Source organism: Ambystoma mexicanum, chromosome 2p (genome assembly GCF_040938575.1).
Source record: "Ambystoma mexicanum isolate Mex_15411 chromosome 2p, UKY_AmexF1_1, whole genome shotgun sequence".
Classification (NCBI taxonomy): domain Eukaryota; kingdom Metazoa; phylum Chordata; class Amphibia; order Caudata; family Ambystomatidae; genus Ambystoma; species Ambystoma mexicanum.
Genome location: NC_090923.1, coordinates 834944200 through 834966928, shown reverse-complemented (window position 1 = coordinate 834966928; position 22729 = coordinate 834944200). Strand labels below are relative to the sequence as shown.

Below are 22729 nucleotides of genomic sequence, written 5' to 3'. Positions count from 1 at the left end.
TATTTCCAGCGCCTACATAATAAACTTGGATTGGAATACTTGCTGTATGGTGGAGCACTGGCATAATACCAAAGAGCAGCACAGTCCAATACCTACTTCTGCCTGGCTTCAAAATGGTTGATGGCATTAATCAGCCATTGGCCACTGCCATGCATATTCCAAGCAGGAATAAATGCCAGTAAAGGAATAACAGACACACAGCAGATAACCTTTAGGAGGAGGAAGGGACACGTTTAAAAGCTACTAAAGAAGGGGGCATGACCAATCCCACCTTGAGAAGAGAGGAAAGATGAGCATAACAAGACTTGCATGAACAATCAGAATAACTAACTCTATAAAAGGGCTCTGGGTTGAGCAGTGGCAAAGACTGGGTTACATATCGGATAAAGAGGGGAGAGGAGCATCCCAAGTGGAAGACACTGATATATCCCACAGTGGGAATGACGGCACAAAGAGAGAACAACCAGATATATTTGCTGAGCATCAACCCCAGAATGAAGCAGGAGACTATGGGCCCAGGAGGGTGACCCTTGGCTGGAGGGTAACATTACAGCCCAACAAAAACTAAGCAAGGGAAGTGGCAAGAGTGTGAGAATATCTATTCCAGACCAATATTCTAAACAAAGGGGGGGGGGGGGACTACTTGCCGATAGATTAACAAGGAGATAGTTAAAGGAATATATTGCCCAGCAAAGACGGACTAGAATAGTTCCTGCCACTATTTTTTTATATTTGTAACAGCTGAATTAAATCAACCTTTCAAATATAAAAGATCATAAAACAAAACGTACATTAAAACAAATTTAAATATTCTCTATTAAATAGTCATAATTATCAATCATGAACAAACAGACAGCAATCACAGGCTAACACTATACATGTCACCATTGATGTGCATTAATTACAGTATAGATATCACTTCTTAACTAACAAACGGCCCTTTTACACAGGGAGGGGCCAATTCAAGGTTATAAACATATATTGAACATAGTGCACTATTTGGATATCAAGAAAGTATTATGATGACAGAAAGTAGGCAGTTATTCAACATGTCATAACACTATGCCAACTACTCCATCTTCCATTTTTAAACTGGTCAAGAAGTTGATAGTTGCTATTTGTAAGGGCAAATTGCCTGAACTTAAAATAACAGACCAGCATTCTTGTTGTGCTACACTCCCCAAGTGTTTACAATGTCTAGTAAAGAAGATCTCTCTCACGGGCTGGAGAATACAGCACTCAGTGATCAAATGTGCTAGAGTTTCTTGAGTATCACCATCTAAGCAAAAGCGGCAGATGTTACTATGAGTTGGCAGAAGTCTGCGCTTTGCTTTTACATCATTGGTGACCCGAAGATTAAAACGTAGACGTAGTATGTCACTACGAAATTTGGACAAAGGACAACGTACCAAATATGGAGGCAAGGTGCGAACATTTTTGCAGCAGGAAGCGTAATCCATCCCCATCACGGTAAATTAAACATACTTCTCTAGTTTTGATCCAATCTACTCGGTGGATCTTAAGCTTTGCTTTGTCGGGGTTACTGAGCAGTAGTTCAAGAGAGATCTCTGCTTCGGCTAAGATGTGATAAACTTTCCGGAGCCAATTACTTATGAAAGTGTGACTTGCTGAAAACATGTACTGAGATACTAGTTTCAAAATAACATTGAACTCTGTTGATAACAAGCATTTCTTGAATAAAGAGCAGTCTCCAATTATAGTGCGCCTGGAGCGAAACCAGCCTGGGCTCATATCTGATCCAAGCCGCAGGTGTACATTGAGGCAGATGTAATACGGTCCGCCAAAATTTGGCTTCCAACTTTATGAATTGAAAAGGCGAATCACTCGGCAGGGTTTCCAATCTATACAGCAATGATGCTACAATTTTCATATTCCAAAAATGACAAGCAGGCATGATCTAAAATTTTCCATAACTGTACTTGATAATGCAGGCCTGGGAAATAGATGAGGTCAGTTTGGACAGTTTGTCTCCACGCGCTCTAGATGACCATGTGTCTTCATTTTGCCCTCAAACAACATCCCCAAATAGTTATAGTGTTGTACTACCATAACTGGGGACTGATTGATGGTCCAGGAGTGAGCCAGCTGCCCAAAACGTCTGGGCGAGTAGTACACAATTTGTGTTTTCACTATATTGATTTTGAACTCATTAAGCTGTGTGTAGTCATGAAAGGCATCTAGTAGTCGCTGAAGACCAGTCTGGGTTTTTGAAACGAGAATGAGGTCATCTGCATACATTAACGTTTGTATCGGGTGATTATTGAATTTAGGGGAATCTGACAACATTGGATACTGATGCTCTAACGTCGTAGATAAAGTAGTTAAAGATAGAGGCCAATGAACATCCCTGCTTCAGACCTTGTTCAGTGAAGATAGTCTCTTAAAGCAGACCATCCATGGTAATACGAATTCGAATGGAAGTGTTGAATGTAAGAATGAATAATATCAAAGTGTAGCTGGACAGCGATCTCGCCGTAGTTTGGATATAAGTAGAAGACGGCTAACGGAATCGAATGCGTTAGGCAGAAACCTGTGCAGTTCCCTTGGGGAACACTGCAAAAGATTTAAGACTACAGGTATAACAGTAAACCCACTTGGTAGCAGTCCGCACCACCCAGATTTACCTGGTAGCTGTGGCTGAGCAGTCAGACTTCCCTCAAGAAGAGTTAGGCAGTATGCAAAGTATACACAATATGTACTCAGACACAATAGCACAAGCAAACACTGACCAGAGCTTGGTTTCAAAAGTATATAGTTATTTATTTTCAAGAACACATAAGTTGAAGACACTCTAGCAAAGTATGGTAAAAACACTTCCAACACAGTTATAATGAAAGCAGTTTCAACCCTTACTCCTATCTAGACAACTCTAGGTTAACACCACATAATTAAAACAGAGGTGAGCGCTTAACGTTAGATGACACTCTAGTAGGTTCAAGGAAGGGATAAAAAGAAACAGAAATGGGTTAAACACACCACTCTAAGGTCCAGAACACTTGCAATAGACTCAAAGAAGCACAAAGTCACAGGTGAGCAAAAGTCACTAGGCAGGGCCCACTCTTAGAGTAGCCGGAGCGAAAATGTGCCCAAGATCACACTGTTATTAGGGATTCAAAGTCTTGCAAAGAGTTAGAAAGAGTTTAGAGTGGCTTAGAAGTTTAGCCAGGGTATTCCAGGCACTCCCAGGTTCGAAAGCCGAGGGCTAAATCTACCCCGTACAGTCGGTGGCAAGGGAAGCCAGGCGGAACACAGTACCTTAAGCGGAAAGGATCCTCCAGCGGTGGCAGTTGTTCCAGGCAGTGGCAGCAAGGCTCGACGTCGGTCAGGGGAGAAGAAGTTCTCGCTGAAGAGCAGAAGAAGAAGGTCGTTGCACTGCCCGGGAAGAAACCAGCCGCGGAGTCCTCCGGTTAAAGGGTTGTACCGACTTTCGCGGTTAGGGGTAAAAGTGTGGTATTCCGGTTGCCGGGGTGCTTGGCACGGGCAAGGCGGCCACGAGATACCTCGAGAAGCGGAAAGAAGGTGAAAACTGGTTGTCCCCACCAGTCAAGGGAAGGAGCCACTCCGTTAAGAGTTCTCCTCAGTCGTCGGGAAAGGTGGTGAGACGGTTCAGCAGGGCTCCACCGGGTGGTGTCGTCGAAGCAGGTCGGCTCAGCTCTTCCCTCGTCGGATTCTTGGTCCTGTGGCGACTTCTGAAGTTCCAGTCCCCAAAGCCCTGCTTTTATGCAGCAAACCCCCATTCACCCAGCCTAGCTGTCACTCAAACATGCTAAGTGGTGAGCCGGCCGGCTCACCACTTGGGCCAATCAGGACGGAGTGCGACTTGAGTTGCCTAAATCCCCCTCCACCCCTCCTAAGTACCCCAGACAGAGTGGCACCACTTTGGAGGGCTTCTGTGGAGAAGCCCGCCAAAAGTGGAACAAAGGGCTCCACTTTGGGTCAGAGTTACAGAGGCGAACACCAACGCCATTTTTAGAATCAAGTTTTGGCAAAAAATCCCAACCGGAGTTATAATAATAAATATATAAACCGGCGGTATGTTTAAGGCTACCGTAAATAAATAATTAAATGTGTTAGCCTAAAACAATGGGAAATCCCATAGGAAAATATTCGCGGTCGAATATAAAACGTAGTTTCCACTGCCACCAGCCAAAACTCGATCAGGGGGGACGGAGACGTGCCCCCTCGACTAACAGACCCTGGGGCAATCGAATTGCCCCAGCCAGTACGTCCACAATATGATGGTTTGTACTGGTTCTGTTCAGGATTCAAGACTAGCAAAGTCTTTGGTGACTTTACATGCCCTGGGAGACAGTAGTCAGTCCCAGGGTATGGAGTCTATGTTGGGGAGTCCCTAGGACACCCCTGGGTCACGGCACAGAGGGTGCTGTGTAACCCACATCACAAAAATACATGAGGCCCTATGGAGTAAAAGACCCCATAGCCCATTCAACACAAGGTTTAACCAAGAAAACACACTTCAACATGTCCAAGAGTGAGGGTAAAAGAGTCTCACTCTGGGCAGGGGAGAAAAAATAAACCCAGATATCCAGCAAAGCTGCTGGGGGACTCACTAGGTAGGGAAATTCAGCCTAAACAGAGAATTCTCCCTAACAAAGACGGCTAACGGAATCGAATGCGGCATGAAGATCTACAAACGCAAAGAAAACTTGTTGCTTTTGCGTCTGACATTGGGCTTTGATGGCATTTAGGGCAAATAAGTTGATATAGGTGCCCATACCAGCCACAAAGCCAGTTTGATTAGGATCACGCAAATGGCATTTCATAGTCCAAGCATTAAAATCATACAAAACCAGTTTGGTGAAGATCTTTCCCAGGGCGTCCAAAAGCGCAATTGGGCGATAGTTTGATGGGACGCTATGGTCACCCTTTTTGAAAATGTTAAAGTGGGAGTTGCGGGAAAGTTGCGTACCTGAATACCTGGTTGATCCCGACGGGGCAGCCAGACTGACGAGAAGAATTGGTGACACAAGAAACCAGCCTCTCCTCCACCCAAAATGGGTACTGGGTAAAAGATGGACCGATTCCCAACAGCACAAGCTGCTCTCTCCTGGTTTCTGTGACGTCGGGACTGTGCAAGCACAGGCAGGAGAGGTTGAAGGAACAAGTCTTTGAAGTGGCGAAGCTCCAGAGTCCAAGGATGGGAGAGGCGATTCTAAGAAATGAAGCTGAAGAAAAAGGGCATGAGAGTCCAAAGAAGTCAGAGGCGAACTCCCGGAGAATGACACTGGATGCTGTGATGCTTGAGAGTCCAAAGAACAAGGAGCCGTACTCCAGAAGCTGACCCCGGATGCTGTGATGCTTGAGAGTCCAAAGAAGACGGGCCGTACTCCAGAAGCTGACACTGGATGCTGTGATGCTTGACAGTCCAAAGATGGTGGAAGCAAGCACCAGGAAAGGCACTGGCAGGATGACCACAGGGCACAGGCTGGCGCAAGGTAGGAGAGAAGAGGCAAGGGAAAGCAGGGAGCACTGGTGAGGCAAAGGGAGAGGAAACCCGGGAAAAGATGGGGAAACCAAACAGGGACCAGGCTGGGAGAGGAGAACTACAAGGCAGGGAACCCCAGCAAAACCCAAAGAGAACCAAGGGAGATCCAGGAGAACCCTAGGGGAGAAAACTGGAGGCAGACTGGAGAGGAAAAGGGAAGGGAATCCCCAGGCTGAAGGAAAGAGCTAGGCAGGTGCTGGAACACAAGGGAGAGCAAGTAGCACGATCTGGAACAGAACGCGTTGAGACGCGATCTGCTCCCGATCCTCACTCTCCCTTTATGGGCCGACGGCACCCCCGAGGCCAGGAACGCAAGCCTGATTGTAGCCGGGCGCCGGCGGACCCAGAGCGAGGCTTGAACAGCAAGCCGCTCCAATCCCGGGTAACCGCTCCACGGCGCATGCGCGGAACCGTGACTGAGGTCTCCCGCGCATGCGCCGAGGAGCTGCAGCCCAGGTCCCCGAAGCTCTCCCTCCGGCGCCTCCCCAAGCGCGAAAGCACGAATAGAGGCGCCAGGAAGGAATAGCGCGAGTGGCGAACCCCGGTCTCCCGGTAAGCGTGACAGAAAATGGGTATGATAGAAGTTTCCCAGGATGGTGGAATGAGTCGCGTGTTTAATATGCCTCGGAAGAGGATTTCAAGAATGTGCGCCCATTCATGGGATTTGTTCTGAACATATAATTGGATAACCCATCAGGGCCCATGGCCCTGGAAGCGCAAATCTTCATTACGAGAGCATAAATTGTATCATACGAGGACTCAATTTGCCATGATGATGCGGGTACTGGCTCATATTGAAGCTTTGCATATTGGGGGTCGGCATACAAGGCCGTAAAATGGGTAATCCAATTTCGTTCATGCACACTTTTGATTTGAGCATCACCTTGCTGATGAGGAGTACGATTGTTTAAAAGGTGCCACATACCTGCAGAATTTTTATTACACATTGCAGCTGCCATGGCTTCACTGTCTTGTTGATATATGTAAGCTCTCCGACCACGTAACCAATTTTTGTACCTGCATTTAGTAGTTTTAAGATATTGCCAATGGGACGGCAGGGTGGAGTTTGTTTTTTTTTCAGAACTGAGCTCTGATGCAATGGATTTCCGAATCAAAAACACGAGGGAAACGAACTTTGTTGTGATATGGAATTGCAATTGTTTTAACAAAAGTATGCAATAATTCAGAGTACTGTGCTGGGTGTGCTGATATGAAGTTATGATCAACCACGTTCTTGAACGTGGCTAATGATCTCACATCCCAACGCACTCAAGAACGTGCTGAATTAACAGCGAGTTAAGATTGATAGAAGGATTTTTTTGTCTACCTGAGAAAAATTCCAGTCAATCTTTAAGATCAAAAGGCTATGGTCGCTATGCAATTTGTCTCTTACAGTTCGTTTTTTTTACTTTCTGAAAGAGATTGTGATCGACATATGTAATCAATAATGCTGGAGCTCAAGCCACGATGCCACGTATAATGTGGAGGCGAATCGCCCGGTACTGCACCATTAACCATATAAAAGTTCCTTTCACCCATAAAAGCAGTCCATTTACGCACGGTTTCATTGTAGCACCTCATTCCAACAATCAAGATTGAGATCACCCACAATGACAGTGTGGGTGATCGCAGGGTTCAATAGTATAGCATGAAAAATAGTAATTAGACCAGAATAAAAAAACCTTGTTGGACATAGCCAAAACATTGCGATAAAAATTAACCAGGCCAAATGACTTAGCATTGTTGGCGATTTTAACTAGCTGGATGTGGGTGCCCACGGAAGCCCAAGGCGTGATGGTAAAGCCCGACTTAATGTAGACCGCCACAAGAAGGCCTGAGGATTGTCTTCCTCCACTAGGGACAGCTGGGATCAAAATAAGCTCGCAATTGTCCCATAGGGGAGGGCTGGTCAGCCAAGTTTCTTGAAGGGCTATGATATGGTATAGACCAGGCAGATCTTTGAATGATTAATGGAGATGAGCTTGGCCTCTAGTGTTCCAACTTACAATTGTTAAATTCGATGTGGCACTACAAATTGGTGGTTAATGGTGCGAACGCAAAGTTCTTGGGATGTCTCGACTTTCTCTGTTGGTGCCCTGATGTTCGGTTTTATTTTTGAAATTTGAGATATTGCAGCTAAACACTCCTGATCCCCTGCCAATAGAACGCCGATATCAAAAAGTTGCATTTTGCAACACCAAATGGATTGCTAGATCACTCCGGAGGGGATCCATATTCTAACTACTGAGAGTGTGCGTTCAGTCAAATTCAATTTGATCAATATATAATGTAGATATATTGTGCAGCCCATCTATGTCCCCAAAAATGTTTAAAACATTCTGCCGATTTAAGTCATGTACTGGGAAGTTTTTAAAATGAATGTATGGAAACTGGCTCGATGGGGATGCAAATGTTGGCAGGAAGTCTGTTGATCAGGCTTACGAAGTGCCCATTTCAATTGGGCCGCTGCTCCATAGGTCTTAGTTGCTCGATGATCCTCAGACCAAGATGTAGCCTTGGTTCCAGAGGATGCATCTGGTGAGTGGCATGAGGGAGGGTCAACCGCGCACTGCGAAACGGCGACCGTGGCAGTTTGAGGCTCTGCAGAATTATGACATTTCTTTTCGAGTTTAGCCGCTAAGTATTCATCAACTCTCTTTGAGTTCCTCTACAGCATCTTGTGCCATGCCCGAGTCAGCAAGAAGACTGGTAGCGACCTGAGGGGCAAATGACACAGTTCTCGTGGTTGAAGGTGGTCCACACATGATTGAAGTAGGTTTCTCTGTCTCCTGAGTGGACTGACCTAGTAGCCCATACTGGTTTGTAACTAAAGGAGTCTGGGCAGAGGAGGTAGAGGCTACAGGTTGGGTGGGCTCAAATGCCTGATAGACCACAGGAGCAGCATCCCTTGAGTGTTGTAGTGTGTGTACCAAGTGAGTGAGGGGAGAGAAGGAGTTGCCCAACTGTGGAGAGTTGCTGTTGGCGCCAGTGAGAAGAGCTGTCATGATCTCTGCTTCCAAAAGGCCAGGACTTACCCGACTCCCTTCTAAGCAGACCCATAACCCAGGTTCCGAGTGCCAGCCAGTCCCAATTGGGACCTTTTGGACCCTGTCCTGGCGCCAGTGGCGCCAGGCTCATAAATATGCCCAGTCCCAGCGCTGCAAGCGCCGGGCTCATAATGCTTGGGTGGACTTACCTGCAGCAGACCATGCTGCTTAATTACCTGCCAGTTGAACCCCTGATCCTCTTCTGTTTGGGACTACTTTTCCTGTTGGGTGGGGCAGGAGCCACTCCCTAGGTTCAGAACACTGGAACTCTTCTGGAAAGCAGGAACTCTTTTCTTACCTAGGCGTGGCTGTGGAAGGAGACACCTAAGCACTACAGGAGGCTATTTAAACAACACCCGATGGATGAATCTTGCTTTGCGTTATTCTGCATCCTCTGCAGCAGAACGCTCATCGTGTCTTCTGCATCTGATCCTGGGCCTAAAGGAAAAAGGCTTACCATCCTGAATCCAGTCTTCAGCAACATCTATAAAGACAATAAAGAACAGGTTAGCACTACGGTCTTCAGTGACGGCGCATCTCTTACCTGGTCCATCGGCTGTCATCAACGCCTCGCGCAGCATTCCTGCATCTGAAAGACAAAGGCTTACCTACTCTTCACGCGCTCCGGAGGTCATCGCACTGCATTCCGGCATCTGAAAGATAAAAGCTTACCCACTCTTCGCACGCTCCGGAGGCCTTCGGCGCTGCATCCCGCATCTGTAAGACAAAAGAAGGTGCGTTTAAAGACATTGGGTAACGTTCAATACTCACGTGCCATTACTCCATCCACGCCGAACTTAGTGGGCATTCCGGCATCCTTCAGCAGCTCCGAACTGGTACCTGCAAAATAAAAGGGCAGTTAGTGCGCATCGTGAAGCAAGCAACAAGCGCTTACTTACGCGCTTCCAGGCACTTCTATTACGCATACGGGTCCATCCTCAACTCACTTCAGCCAGTCAACCGCCATCGCCGGAACCCTGCAAAATAAGAGACAGCATTACAAAAGACTTTTAAAGACATTTGAAATATTCGGAACTCACCGTTCGTGAAGTAAACGACGGACAGAGGTCCTCTGAAGTCAAGAGGCCTGCGCTACCTATCCAGTGAAGAAACTGGTTACAGCACCCTGCCCCGAGGCAGATGGAGAGCTCGGCGTTCACTTACCTAAGGTGAGAGCGTTAACCTTTGGGGTTCTACAGGAGAGGAGAAAAGGAAAGAGATAGGGACACCCCAATAACCCCAGTTCATTAATCCCATATTTTATATCTGCAGACATCTTACTCTTCGAGTCAGGCATACAGTGCACAGAGGTCCAGCCCAAAGAGCCAACCGGGTGGTGCACATCACTTTTGAAGATACGGTAGTCGCCCAGTCAAGACCGGCGCCTCTGCGAGAATCAGGTGAGCGTTACAAGAGCAGACCAAGGGGCGTCCATGGCTCCCATTGTCAGATCAGCTTGATTCGCTACAGGCCTATTCCTGGTTATCGGGACTGAGTGTGATGTAGATGTTTTTCCCAGGGCTTTCAAAAATGCATCGAGTGTAGTTTTTGAATGTTTTGACCCGCCATATTCTTGGTTTTTCGTATGAGAGAGAACAGTCTCCTTTTTGTAAATTTAGGATTTCTGGATTTAAGAATGATCTTGTCCTGAGCAGGACGTAATTGACTGTTGTCTTCAAGTACAACCAGAATGACCGCAGAGCCATTAGGAACCAACTGGTAATCACTTAATTTTGGTATGGACAACACAGGGGGCGAGTGCGCTATTGGGCAAATAATGCCTGAAATTGGTGGAAGAGGACATGGCACAGTGGCCGGAGCACCTACGGCCACTGGAACCTGAATTACAGGCTCATTTTGCTCCTCCAGACACAACCGACTGACAACACTTTGGATACAGAATTGTTCTGTCCCCAATTATCCTTTTTAATTAGGTCTGGTGAGGACAACCATTTCATTAGATCCTCAAATTGAGATGTCTGGTAATACAATTTGGAGTCTAATGATTCAAATAATTTACACAAACTAAAAATAGCAGTGTTAATAGCTGTAAGAGCGGTTTGAATCATAAGTAAATGATGTAATGAGTTATCAGTCTGAGGTTGTGTGATTGGGCGAGGAGTGGGGAGGACAAAAGACTGTAGCATTGGGTTAGAGTGGGCTGCCGATGGCTGAAAGGACACAGATTGTGAGGTGAGTGATGCATCTACCTCCCTCAAGGAAATAGGGGACTTGCACTGGCTCGCATGAATGGAAATAGAGTGGTCGTGCTGCAAGTACAGAAAGTCGATATGCAAGATGGGAATATCCAAGTTGGGCGGAGCCGGACAGTTTTTGGTGGAAGCCAACATACTAACATCAGAGAAGGGTTGTGGATTCACACGCCCTAACGGCCTATGAAAGGTATCATGAACTTTTTCAACGGTTAGTGGAGAAGGTCTGCGTCCACTAGAGGAAGAGAGGGTAAACCGGGACGAGGAAGACAACACCACCCCGTTAGCTTGTACATTAAATGGGAAGTTAGATTGTGTGCTAGCCGAGATTTTGGGCGTAAATGAGGTAGCAGAAAAAAAGGTTTGGGGAAGTATGCCGGGGCAATGATCGTTTTCTGTTGTAAGCGCTGGCAACCTTGGAAGCAAGAGAGGGGCAATAGCCGGCATGTTTAAAGTGAATTTGTACACTGCAAATGCCATCACAGTAAATTACAATGTGGACAAAGATTTAAAATTGTAAAAGGTAAATACCTTATACCCAATGGATATACAGATGTGAGTTTTGTACACTAATGGCAAACACACCCCTGTCCCCATGTCTGCTCGGCTAAGCGGCCAAGCGGTACTCCCAAGTGTGCGCAGGCATGCTCGTGTTATAGGAGTACGCCTGGTGGCGGGAACGTGTTCACCGCCGAGTCTGCAAAAAAGACAAGAAAACGAGTCAGACCCAGAAATCCACAGGGCTCGCTGGAGTCTGATAGCTGGGGGTGGGGGCTGGAGAAAGCAGGGAGAGGTGTGGGGGCAAGGAAAAGAAACAAACAAAAGTCCAATATGAGTCCAAGGATAGGTGTCGGTCACCTTAGCATCCAGCAGAAGCAGAAAGTTCTGTGTCCGTGTTCGTGGCTATGCAACAGCAGCAAAGGCAGGAACCAGCAAATAAGCAGTGTGATGCAGCCAAGAGGTACTCACACAGTACTCCCAGTGCCTGCCACTATATCCCTGCGACTGTATGCTAGGGAAGATCAGTATTCTAATAGCAAAGCTTGTAAAACTAAGTTAACCATTTTGACATCTTTCAAATTGTATCCCTTGTCTGTTGTAATGCAACCCCATAGAACCTATAGGATTCATCTCCCAACCACCTTGATATAGTTAAAAGAGATCCTTTGAACTTCAAAAATGACGGGTGTTTGTTGATCCTTCATTTCTCAGAATGCAGCAGAGCCCTTTCTCAATTCTCTTCTCTACACTGTTAGACACAACGTAATGATATTGCATTTTCCCCTGACTGCACCGTCTTCTCAGCTTCACTCAATAGGGCTGAAAGTTCAAAGTTCTGTTCTATACAGGGTCCGAATTTGTGGGGAGCTGGGAGCTATTTAGCTCCTGCTTTTGGCCTAAAAGATTCTGGTTAACTTGACACCAACAGCTACCAGGAGCTACGTTTGGCTCCCAAGGCCAACACATGCCGATCAAACACATCTATGTGGATTTAAATCTGTGCGTTTGGGACAATCTTTAAATAAGCATTAGGACACACCTCTACAACATTTAAAAAAGGGGTCATAAAAAGGACAAAATAATATGTTTGCATCTTATGTGGAACTTAGATTTGCGGAACACTATGCACTAGCTCCTGGTTGACCAGAGGTAGCTCCCAATTACTCTTTAATGCTGGATACCCAGGAGCTGCCTTTAGCTCTTGCTCATCAAATCCCAATTTTGATATCCGTATACAACCTTCCACCTCACCCCCTTGGCATGAGGGCCACTTCAAATGCACCCCCATTCACACAGTAGGCCCTTACAATTCACTTGGTAGGCTCAATTTGCCACTTCATTGTCAAGACAGACTCAGAATCTGCGCAACAAGAGCTACAGCACTACAAGCCTTGTACAATCAGGACAGATTAGCAGGCTGTCTAAAGACGATAAGGACAGGTGGTCTGAAGCTGAATCACAGAAAGAGGATCCCCGAGTTATCGACAATATTACCAAATAGCTGAATACTCTTGAATCAGCAAATTATACGCTCAAACAATAATGATCATAAACCCAAGCAACAAGAAAATTACATCGAAGAAGAATCATATTAGAGTCCTGGTTCTCCCTCCTGGGGTTGGAGGGGGTGGCCCCACTTACTTTACAGCCAACTGGATCACTAGGATTCTGGGCCTTAATTTAATGGAGGTCCCCATGAACGTGGACAAATGTTTCTCTGGATTAAAACCAAACGTGATGACAATAGACATCCAGCCATCGTTGTCCAGGTAACAGACCTAATGGACAAAGAAGGAATCTGAGCAGTAGCAAAAGGGGTATCTTGGTATGGGGCATGAAGATCCCTATGTGCCCAAGCCTATTGCTTTAAACAATTAAAAAGAAGGGAAAACTAAATAAGATAAAATAGGAAATTCTTATTGAGTGGTGAAAGCGGGTCTGCTACAGCCAGCTATTCATTAGTCAAAGACATTTTTGGATTCTGAGAAGGCCGCATAGCTACTGAAATAAGTCCTGTTGCCTACTGGGGACAAGGATGAGATATAAAACTCCTAATTGGCTGCAACAGTTGTTGGACTATTCAGTGAACATTGCCATTGCATAACGCTGTAGGAAAAGCTGGGAGAATGTAAATTGCTGGCCACAAAAAAACTTGCGGCTGGCTGAGTGCAATTTGATTCACCATTATCCTAGGGCAAGGATCTCTACAGGGCATTCTTGTAACTCCTACACTATTGATCTTTTGTTATCAAAAAGAATAAAACGTAAACTTAAACAAAAAAGGATCAAACTATTTCTAATATGGTGGGAACCAGTTAAATATATCCAGAGACTGCTCTAGCCTTCATTTAAGATCTAGCATCACAAACTTTATCGGACGGAAGTGTAAGTTAATTTGTAAATTTGCAAAACATGCATATTGTATACTCCAATATGAAGTGATTTGAAGGTCTGAGCATTTACATCTGTGGAGGTATAAATAATGGTTAAACACTCATCTGAACATGTTGATTCATTACTGCTTAGTTATACAGAAGGAAATAAGAATTTGAAAAAAGATGCCATGCCGTATATGTCAATTGACCTTAAGAAATTTGACATATCTTGTTAAATCATTAGAATGTTTTTATTGTGCTTCTGCTAAGAATGAACTTTTCACCTTTCATGCATTCCTACTTCATATTTCAGCCCCATCAAAAAGGCATCCAATTGAAAATTAGAACAAAAGTAATCGATTGTATAAAAGAATACACAAATACAAATCTTTGCACATTTGCTAACAGACTATGAGACTTTGAAATTAGGACCAAAATCATCTGCCAAACATGCATTAGCTTGCAGTTTTAGAGAGATGTGATGTCCAATCAAGCAAACTCAAAACTTCTCTGAAGGAAGGATTTTAGGATTATGAATAAAAAGTGCAAAAAAACCATCTCTAGTTACTAGTCTTCTTACAGATGTGTACATTTTTCCAGTGCACCTGCGCCTTACAAAGCCTACAAGTACGTTTTTCAATTGTTAAAACATATTTCGGGCCTTAATGAAATATAGCTAGTACCTGTACTTGAAATGCTACACTGCATATAAGTACTAAAACCAAATACGTACTTTTTTCACCATTGTAGTCTCGTTTGCATCAAGCTTCACTTTTTTGGGTTCTGGTCCATCTTCAACACCTTGGCTTGTCTTGGCAACCTTGGTCTTTTCCCTAAAAATACAACCACGATCATGTGCCAACTTCAAAAACAAAATACTAGCATTCCATGTACATTTACACCATTTAAATGTGCTCTGGCACAGGAGTGTCACAGAATATTTTAATAACGTTATGCCAGGACATCTGCAACTCTTTCACAGAATAGACCTATGTTGCAGGGTTCAAAATTGCTGGGAGATAGCATAGTAGAGCCTGGTTAGCTTAAAACCAACAGCTACCACGAGCTACCTTTGGGTCCTAGCCTGACCTAGTGCCTGACAAACATTTAAATATGACATTGTATTTGAGAATGTTAATAAAGACTCTAATAAACGTTTAAACACAATGGTCCATACCTAGTGGGCAAAAGGTTAAAGGAGCATCTCTGGTAGATCCTGGATCCCCTGTGGAAACTCATGCCAACAGGGTGATGCCCGACACCCGAGAGCTGGTTTTATCTCCTGCTCATCAATTCTCAATTTTAAACCCTGGAACTGCTGTGACTAATCTGAAGGCTTTGTCCCTTTTCCGAGGGTGGGTAGTGGGCAGGGGGGGTGGGGGGGAGAATTGGGGAGGGGATTACCACACCCTTTGAGCGTAGGGAGGTCAGCGCCTGCTAAGCAAAACCATCCTTGGGGGTTTAGAATACCAGGACTTCACTGTGAGTGACGCCCGTCAAGGGGTTAAGGACCCCCATTCCCATGGGGAACTCCCTATAACTATAAGGCATTATCTGCATACATTGGAATCTGGGAAACTGAAGCTACATTTAACAGAGACTCAAAATAACACTGCACATGCTTTTGGATGTTTGGCTCGAGACAATGCAGGTCTCTCCATGGGCTTGACAGCTGAAGATAAACACACCACTTTTCAGCCGTGGAACGCGAATAAAGGTGCAATCACCCTTGAATGGAGGAGGCGAAGCAATACGCAGAGGCAAGCCTCCGACATGAGCCAGCTGTGGCGCACAGAGGAGCAGAAGGAGGAGAGAGCCGTCATGTACTCTGACCGGATGAAGAGTTGACACGTGGCGAATAGATCCGCAATCCTGTCCGCCGTTAAATACACCCTGGAGTCGATCGTGTTCCAACGGAAACCCAGGAAGATCAGGTCTTGGGAGACCATCATGGAAGATCTCTGCCAATTCACAGACAGCCCAAGATGGAACAGGAGCTGGAGGAGGGTCTGGAGATTGCTCACAGCTGTCAGAGGACAAGGGCTGCGTAGGAGCCAATCGTCCAAGTACGGATATACATTAAAACCCTGTAGCTGAAGGAAAGCTGCGATGACCGACATCTTCGTAAAGAAGCGCTGTGCCGAGCTGAGACCAAAAGGGAGCACTCAGAACTGGAAGTGCTCCCCTCCCAAGAAAAACTGCAGATATTTCAGATGCAGCCTCCATATCAGGATGTGCATATACGTGTCCTGAAGGTACACTACACTGAGCCAGTTGCCCTTACGAAGAGAGGACTTTATTTGGCAGGGTGTGATCTTGAATTTCTCTTGGGGAAGAGAAAGGTTGAACTGGGAAAGGTAGAGGATGGTGCGCAGACCAGCCTGGTTGGGTTTGGGCACTGAACAGTCGAGAGTAGAAGCCCTCCCCTTGGTCCCCGGGGGGGAACAGATTCCACCGCCCTGAGGTCTAGAAGCTTCTGAACCTCAGCCTGAGGGAGGGTGTCCCGATCTGTTGGATGGCATAGGGGGGAGGGGCAAGCGAAAGCCCGCCCGAGCAATGGACAAAACCCACCGATCTTCTGTGATTGTCTGCCACACATCCAGATGAGACGAGATTCGTCCTCCCACCGGAGTCTCATGCGACCGACAAAAAATATAATTTTGCAGACTTGTCGGCACAGAGACTACCTGCTCTTGGAGAGGAGGCTGATGGGCAAGAGAAAAACCGGCCACGTTGCTCTTTTCGACGGGTGCTGCCAACCAGGGGTTCAGTCCTGCGCACCTGGCGGCCCTGGAACTCCTTGAAGCCAGAGAAGTATTGAGACCGAGACCATGACCTCCGCGTATAAGGGGCCTTAGCTGGGACCTTTGCCAGGACTGACAAAGATTTGGCGGTTTGGGTGCTCGCCTTGGTCTTTGTAAGCTCGTCATCCGTAAATGAATGGAACAATTCCTTGCCATCGAAGGGAAGGTCCAGAACTTTCTCTTGCGCCTCCTTCGAAAACATCATTGCATGGAGCCACGCTTGGCGGGATGGTCAATTCCCACCATCAAGCCTCGAGCTGAGGTATCCACATGATGTGCTGCAGCTTCCAGGAGATCTTGTGCCAACACCCTGGCGTCCGACAAACCAGCCTTGAATTCGTCTAGCCTATCCCCAGGAATGCATTCCTGGAAATCAGCCAACTCCTTCCACAGTTTCATATTAGCGGCCGCCAGTATCAGCTCGGTATTTGCTTGGCAAAGCTGCAGTGCCGAGTTGGCAAAGATTTTCTTGCCCAAAGGAGTCTAAAATTGTGTCCTCCTAGGAGAGAATCTGAGCCGCAGCCGTAGAGGTCGCAGAAGCTGGCTTGGATTGAAACGCGGCCGCAGATACCACCATCGAGGAAGGGAGTGGACAAGACGCTAAGGCTATCTCCTCGGAGGAGTGAAGCCTATAACGGGCGTTGATTCACTTATTAATATGCAGCCCGGTGTGGGGCTCATCCCAGACCTTACAGGCCTCAGCCAAAACGTCCCTCTGGAGGAACAGGCCAGTGTGCTCTTGTGGTGACAAGGTGAACACTCCCGAAACCACCCCTTCCTGTGGAGCAGGGGCCTCAGGTACTGGAATATCGAGGAGGGCCATCATATCCAGCACCCGGTCATGGAATGCTCCGACAGAGCAGGGCTGCTAATCGCTATCCTGATCTGCTTGAGGATCATCCAGCCGATCGGTGGCAGATGGCTGGCCGCCACAGGTTTTAAAGTGCTATCCCACTCCACCGGTGTCTTCTCTTTGGGAGACAACAGGGGTAGGGGAGAAGAGCTGGAGGCTGACCGATAGGAAGAGGTGGTACAACCGCTGGACCCACTGGCGTGGAAGGTGGCGCCAGAGGTTCAGGGAAGATTTCCTTGAAAAGACCTTTAAGTACTCTTTCATAGGGTCAGAATGCATAAGCTTCTGAAATTTCCTGAAAAATACATGCTCTGATGAAGGTTTAGGCACTGGATAGGCAGAGGCCTCTCATAAGGGGCGTACCCCCATGAACGCAATCAGGATGGTTGCCTGGAAGGCCCACTACCAATCAGGTCCGCATAGATCAGCAGAGCAGAAATAGGCGGAAGCTAGACAGTATGTGGCAGCAGCATCCGAGCACGGCAATCGGAACAGATTTTGACCTTCCACCTGAGGTGAAAAAGGCTGCTCAGCCCCAAAATTAAGGTTTCCAGCACCCGACGTCGAGAACGTAGGTGTAAGGGAAGAATCCAAAATGGCCGCGGTGGAACATGAGGGGTGGGCGGACATTTTGTTGATGCCTGAAGAGAACTGCGTCACGTGCAGATGAGGCAATCGCCACCTCAGGCCGGTCAGGGGACTCAAGTAAAACATTAGCCTTGACACAAGGATCCTCGGCTGAACCAGTATTTGGGTCGGATGTTTACTTGACATCTTAGACGTGGCCCCTAAAATAGCCTCCAGAGGAGGAACCTCGGCAGAGCCGGTGAAAGAGGAGTTACGGTGCATGAACACGCTCTTTGCCCCCTCGACAGAACCGGTATCACTGCATTCTTGAGCGCAGGAAGGCTGAGGGATCACTCTTACAGACAAGATCCTAGGAACAGGCCTCTCTGTTTTGTGAGGGGCCTCAAGCCGTGGCTTGGTACAGAAAGCTCCAGAAAAGGAGGCCTCAGAGCGTACCCCGGTGTCCATAGCCACAGATTTACTGGGCTGACGTTTAGCACCTGGCCGGTGAACCTCGGATCATGATCCGGTATCGGCAGGCCCGTCGTGGGAACCCTCGGAGAAAACTCCAGTACGCCTATTAGGTCTGCGAGGCACCTCAGAAGAAACCCTGGTGTTAGAGCTGCTCGAGCCCCTCGTGGACTGAGAAGACCCTGGGAATGAGTCCCCGGCAGGGGTGCCCTCAAAAGTAAGGAACTTACCGGGCATCTCTTCTTTTCGTCGATAAAAAGCTGAAGATAAGGGAGGAACACACTGAAAGACGCCCTCCCAGCGAAGAAGGCAGCGTTAGAGTGCCCGGACGGAAAGGGAATCGCAGTAGAAGCACGAATCCCAGCGATGGTCCGGCCTGAGACACTCAAAACAGAGAGAATGGGGATCCGCCCTAGCAAAGCGACGTTCACATGAAGAACAGGGCACAAATCCCAAACACTCTGGCATAGACAGAGGACTACGCGACCGCAGAACTGGAGGAGAGAAGGACAACGGGAACAAACATTTTTTTTACCGGTGATCCAAGCGAGTCCAGCCCGAGTGCGCGTAGAAAAGGACTGAAGGGCGATGCGTGGGGCGGAGCTCAGGAGGGCGGGGTTACGGCCGCATGCGGTACCGCGCGTAAAAACAGGACGACACATTTTTTACATTTTTGCTGCTTTTTAACAAAAAGTGCGCCGGTCCCGTCCCGACGGACGGAATTTCCCACAAGTATGCAGGAAAGGGGACGGAACGTAAGAGTATTACCATTATGTGATTATGTTCTCGCTTTAGCTCTATTGTAAGTTAGCCAGAATTGACACTAGCGCTAGAATTCTAACCAAAGTTCAGAATATTCACAGGATTTCACCTGAAGGTTTCATTAACATAGTTCGTCCCCTCATTAACAAGATCACTTACTTGAAGGTCTGCCTTCTCACCAATCAATTTTTGGATATCACTACTCTACTCTAGTAGGCTAGTGACACCTTAGCACCTGTGGTGAACAAATTAAGTAAACACAAAACATTCAGTCAAACTTGCGTTTCTGATTCTATTCTTGAGTTGAGGAAAATGGAGAGGCCAGCTGAAAGAGCCTGGCAGAAATTGCCAGGTCAGTTGACTTATGACATATCGCACTGCGGCTCTTAATTATAAGAACTCTTATCTCAGAACAAAAAAAAGACCGCTTTGAAGACAGAATTAGGTCTGTCAAATCTTGTCAAAAAGAACTTATCCTCAAGAAATTTTAGGGCAGAATTGCCACTTTTCTTGCTGTCATAAAAAGCAATTCCTGTTTGGAAGTTCAACAGGTTTGCTTCCAAACTTTATTCACATCGAGCTAAGATTTTAGTTAATCGTTTTGATTGAACTATAAGAAGTCACGGATAGCGGAAGTCCTTAGACCTCACTAGCGGCTTTGTCTTTTAAAGGAATAGTTTGCTAGAAAATGGAACTGTCCCGATCGTTCGGGCATGTATTTTAAAGCATTTTGTAATCTATCTTAAAATCTTTTTATATGCATCTTATTTAGTTTTCCTCACTTTTACACATACAAAAACAACGGGTTGGGTGCGGCCAACTTGTGCTACTCTTATCCGTTGATGCATCGCCCTAAGTTTCATGTGACCTCGAGGCACTAAATCATAATACCCGCCTTTGAAGCTGACATCACTAGACGCTTACGCCCCTTTTCACAACGCCAATGGATGTTTCGTGTCAACGTTCTCTGTGCGCAAGCTATTGACGTGTCTCCATGGAAATGCCAGGACGCTTCTTTCCTCAACAGGTATAAACAGACCCACATTGCTTTTTCAATCGCTTCAATGGATTTAGTGTCGATCAACCGTGACCCATTTCTGCTCTGTTCAGCTATTTTTCTAGTACAAATCCCAGCGAACAGGTACTCACTACCAGAACTGAGGTACTTTCGTTTTATTTAAATATTTAACATATAATGGCAACAATACAGCCCTACCAGTACGAGCCTGAGTATTCTGAAGAGGAACTAATGGAAAGAGAAAGAAGCGGACACGATGGTGAATCGGACGATAGTTGGGAAGATTAATCACCAGAGCATGAGCCTGAGCCTAGTTGCATGGAAGACATTTCCACCTGGCGTACCTGCAATCGTTGCAAGGTCATGCCAACTGAGGTGGAGAACTGCTGCTAAGAAATTCTGTATGCTCGGCCTACATATCAGAAGAATACCACAGCTATATGCGTTATCGAGCTGCATGACTTCAGGGCAGCCTGCCTCACGAGGTCTGTGTTTAGTATTATGATGGTGCTTATGCACGAAGTTTCCGCAACAGTTTGCCCTCGCAGTCCAAGTAAAGAGCAAGTATACCCTAAATGTGATGTAATTCTGACCACTGAGACGACCAACATTTCATGTTGTTCTCCTACATTGTCGTAACGTCGATCGATCACGGAATTTAGTATGCAAATTGAATGCATTTCTCTTGCTTATTGCAAAAAGGAGCGTTCATCGCTCTCACTTTCAACTAAAAAACAATATTTCTCTAAGGCCTGGACCGTTCTGGCTTGAATGGGTGTTCACTTTTGTAATCTGTCGATACTTCAAAGCCCAAGTACATTTTTCCGGAAAGTTACTTTTCTAAGGGAAACTATGCATAGAATTGAGGATGCATTTTCGACTAAGGTGGTACACTTATCTGGTTCATTCAATTAACATTTTTATGTTTCTCTTTCACATGTGGTACAGGCTGGTGTACTACCGTGCGTTTACATGGTGGCTTTATGGGAGGCTTGGATTCTCCGTTCAACAAGTAATATCCGCCTGTGTTAAAGCCATTTGCGCCAAATTCCCCAGTGACATTGGACAGTACAGGGGATTTTCACACACTATGCTGCAAACACAAATATACAACTTGTAGTTTGTTTGTGCCATCAACATCACCAAACTAAATAAAATACAAATGAGCACATACAAATAGTTGTTTGAATTTTTCACTGAGTCAAGAACACGCTCAATCGTCTATGAGGGTCATAAAAGAAGGCCTGGCTTCCTTTTGCGCTCAACTCATTCCCATCTGCCCCTCTCCAGTAGTGGGTGGGTGGGTATGCTCAAGGTGCCAAACACCAAGGGATCCTCCAGACGCCCCTCTTCAAAGCCCCATCCCTGCAATCAACATAGGTTTGTGTACCTTCAGCAGTGTTCCAGCCTTTTGTCTTATGCCCATCCACCCCCCTCCAGTATAAAATGGCAGTTCACGCCTATGACCATGCTCTCCCAAGGGGGCTGTGTGGGTGGGAACACTCAAGTTGCCCAACACCATGTACACCTCAAAGGGATCTTCCGCACGGTGACCATTGTTCATATAGCCACCCCAGACCCAGTGTCTCCAGACCCCCCTCTTCAAGACCATCCATCCCCATCCCTCCCTCACCAGTATTGATGGGAGTTTGCACCCAACACCATGCACTCGAAGGCGGGTGGGTGGGTGTGGCCGCTCAAGGTGCCACAAGCTGTGGAATTGCAAGCTTCTGTGTAGCATTTAAAATATACATTACGCATCATACAAAATTATGCAGACTATTCGTTTTTGTGTTGGCATTAAACCAAACAAGATTACTGTGTTTCTGTCACAAATCAACAGGTATGTAGCGTTTTCATGGTTCTGAACTTTTTGGGCACTTGGACTGTGAAACAGGAACTGGCCCTCCTTGGCTCACCACTGCCCCCATTGTGGCATTTCAGGTCAGTGTGTTGGGGAACTACATCTTGTCTGGTGAGCACTCTTGTGCTTGCTGGCAGTGTCCTTCCAGGCCCATCCCGCCACACCGGAGAGGGTCCAGGGCCACTCTGTTTCACCCAAAAGACCCATGCTCTCCTAAAGCTCTAGTTGCACATCCTTGTTGCTAGTATGTTTAAAATGTACTGATAGGTGTGTTCCATTTTTGTGGAAACGCTCTGGGTCAGAATAGACTGCTCCCACCAGGATGTGATCGTGTTTTTAAAAATGGTAGCTTGCTTCTTGACTCTTCGGTCCACTTTCCTGTCCTACCCACAAAGGAATGTCACAAGACACATGCTCATTTGTAAGGTTTCTCTACCTGTTAAAAGATATTCCTTGTGTTAGCTCTGGTCTTCTACATCTTGCGAAACAATGATTTGCAACCTATCTTGTTGACTACTTGTGACCCCATGCTGCCACGCCATGCTGATCTGGCTGCGACTAACCTCAAAGAATACTTCCCATATGCTGCAATATCCGTTGTCCACATGGCCAGGCCAGACCCAGTGTCTCCTCACTCTCCTCTTCAAGAACCCATCCCTGCAATCAACTTATGTTTCTGTCCGTTAAACAGTGTTCCAGGACTTTTGCGCTCACCTCGTCCCCATCC

The 22729-nt window shown here is 46.5% G+C and overlaps 1 protein-coding gene across 1 annotated transcript in view; it reads right to left on the bottom strand.

Annotated features, from left to right (window-relative positions):
• Positions 1 to 22729, bottom strand: part of SAE1 (SUMO1 activating enzyme subunit 1) — a 1106078-nt gene that overhangs the window by 599185 nt on the left and 484164 nt on the right. The window contains exon 5 of the mRNA XM_069644537.1: positions 14397 to 14496. Coding sequence (XP_069500638.1) covers positions 14397 to 14496 — 100 coding nt within the window. The remainder of the gene's footprint in view (positions 1 to 14396; positions 14497 to 22729) is intronic.